The sequence below is a fragment of the Vicia villosa genome, linkage group LG4 (genome assembly GCF_029867415.1).
Source record: "Vicia villosa cultivar HV-30 ecotype Madison, WI linkage group LG4, Vvil1.0, whole genome shotgun sequence".
Taxonomy (NCBI): Eukaryota; Viridiplantae; Streptophyta; class Magnoliopsida; order Fabales; family Fabaceae; genus Vicia; species Vicia villosa.
In genome coordinates, this window is record NC_081183.1 from 38,807,506 (window position 1) to 38,809,938 (window position 2,433).

The following is a 2,433-nucleotide window of genomic DNA, read 5'->3' on the forward strand; positions in this document are numbered from 1 at the left end:
ATGAATTAGGTCAAAAACCCTAATTTGTGCATAAAATGAAATTGGAAGTTGTTGATCTTGAATTTAGCCACTCTTGGATTTGTATTTTGATGAGGGGAATCACTTGAGCATATCAAAATGCTTGAGCTCTTTTGTGGGCCTCAAAACCCTAATTTTCCCGAGTATCCTTGGTCAATCACCTGCCTTAGGAAACAAGCAACAAGCACAACACAATCTTTCTTTTTTGTATATTTTTGGTTAGCGAATGATATATGAACAATGATGATAATGATGATGATGCTGATAAAATTATTCTCAAAATGAGGTGGGATCTCAGGGTCAAAAATTGGGGTACAACACGTAGATACATCTACGGAATTTTCCCAGTAAGTTATTTTAGCAAAACAAAATAATATAGCAGGGCAGAATTATGAGAATGCATATATTGACGAAAATGATTATAATTGACAAAAATGATTATATTGCAATGTTAAAGAGTGCATACATTACACTTTGAAACTACAAAAGACATCAAAAGAACTATCGCCGGCTAAATCTATTGGTGGTTCCAATTTTGATTTTTCCTTATTCGCTTCCTTCTCAATGTTGTTCAATATTTCGAATTTGTGCATCCTATCAATAAAAAGATCCGACCACATCTTGGCATCTTCGGTATGATGAAGCACCCGTTTCGGTGACGTAGATGGTATGGGGCATCTCAGTTTCAAGTAAACTTGCACAAAATGACTCGATTTTGAAAGCCATCCAATACACATGATGGGATCATTTGGATTTGTTGGTGGTGCGGTCCGGAGTGGAAATAAGGTTTCCAAAAAACAATAACGCGTCAAGTCAATGTACACCCTATCATACGCGCTTTCAATAAGATATCCCATTTTTGGGAATCTCATCCATTTTGACACTGGTGCGTAAGCGCCCAACCAAGGAACAAGAGCTTCATTAACTGCTTCAAATTTAGCGCCCTCTCCATATAACCGCGTGTACGAGTCTTTATGCATCTTCAAATCTTGGATAAGTTGATGACGGACAAGCGTATGACTATCTTCTCCATTACCAAGCAACCCTGAGACGACCCGGTAACCGCAATTACCGTCCCCGCAAGATTGACGATTCGCTCGATGTATTTGTGCATAAAAACTCGCATCTCTTTGAAGAATGGAATTTTCGGTGGAATGGGTGTCGAAGGAGGTTTGCTTATGCGAGCTCATTTGTTTGAACTTATTTGAGATTTTTAAGATTTAGGCGTCGGTGAGTCGGGAAAAAGTTTATCGACGTGCTCACGATATGAAGGAGCCCGTGTAGTCGAGTTGTCTTTTGGTATAGGCTTCAATTCCTTCGAAGCACCCTTTGTCTTAACCGGTTAAGAAAGCGGTTGAAGGATAGAAAAACACTTAGAAAGGGGGGTTTGAATAAGTGTGACTTTAAAAACTCTTAAGATAAAAACAATTGCACAATGATTTTTATCCTTGCTCGTTGTTAACAAAACTACTCCAGTCCACCCCCTTAAAGTGATTTACCTCACCTGAGGATTTAATCCACTAATCAACCTTGATTATAATGGTTTTCACTTAGATACCTTTTAAGTCTTCTAGAGTATTCTGATCACACCTTGATCACTCTAGGAACCTTTTACAAATTAATGTAAACAAATTCTTACAAGAGTATTACAATGCTTCTTAATAAGCTATAATCACAACTGTGATATTTCTCTTAAGTTCTAAGCTTAAATCTCACTAAGATATTACAACAGTAATGTGAGGTTGAAGATGAAGTTTGATAGCTTTTGATTCAGCAGCGTTTCAGCAAGATTGAAAGAGTTGTTCGTAAATTGGTTGACCTTGCTTCTGATCAGAACTTCACTATTTATAGGCGTTTTGAGAAGATGACCGTTGGGAGCATTTAATGCGTTGCGTGATCCGTACAACATTGCATTTAATGTTTAACTCTTTTGTCAACTACCTCGAGCCTTGCTTTTCCTGGTTTAACTGACTTTTCCTTTAATAGCTTCTAACGTTCCTTTTGTCAGTCAGCGTAGCCTGCCATCTTGTACTTGCTTCTGATCTGATCTTTGTAGATACAATGTTTGAATTAATCAGAGTCAAACAGCTTGGTGTAGAGCATCCTCTCGTCTTCTGACTTTGAAATGCTTCTAGTGTGATACCATAAGAACTTCAGTGCTTCTGCTTCTGAACTCAAGTTCTTCTGATGCTTCAATAGACCATGTTCTGATTCTGCTTGACCATCTTCTGATGTCTTGCGAGAGCATGTTCTGATGTTGCATACTTGAACCTTCTGAGTCAGTGCTTCTTGCGCTGAATTGTGCATACTCATCATATATTTCCTTAAATGGAAAGTGCATAGGATTAGAGTACCACATTGTCTTATACAAAATTCATATTAATTGTTATCATAAAAACTAAGAATATTGATCAG

At 37.6% G+C, this 2,433-nt stretch overlaps 1 protein-coding gene across 1 annotated transcript; it reads right to left on the reverse strand.

Annotated features, from left to right (window-relative positions):
- Window positions 1–485: 485 nt before the first annotated feature.
- Window positions 486–1,208, reverse strand: LOC131597094 (uncharacterized). Its single transcript, XM_058869807.1, has one exon. The coding sequence runs from the start codon at window positions 1,206–1,208 to the stop codon at window positions 486–488; it is 723 nt and encodes a 240-aa protein (XP_058725790.1).
- Between the last annotated feature and the right edge of the window lie 1,225 nt (window positions 1,209–2,433).

Excerpts from the sequence above, each read along its gene's own strand:
- LOC131597094 (XM_058869807.1), bottom strand. The coding sequence starts at position 1,208 with ATGAGCTCGCATAAGCAAACCTCCTTCGACACCCATTCCACCGAAAAT.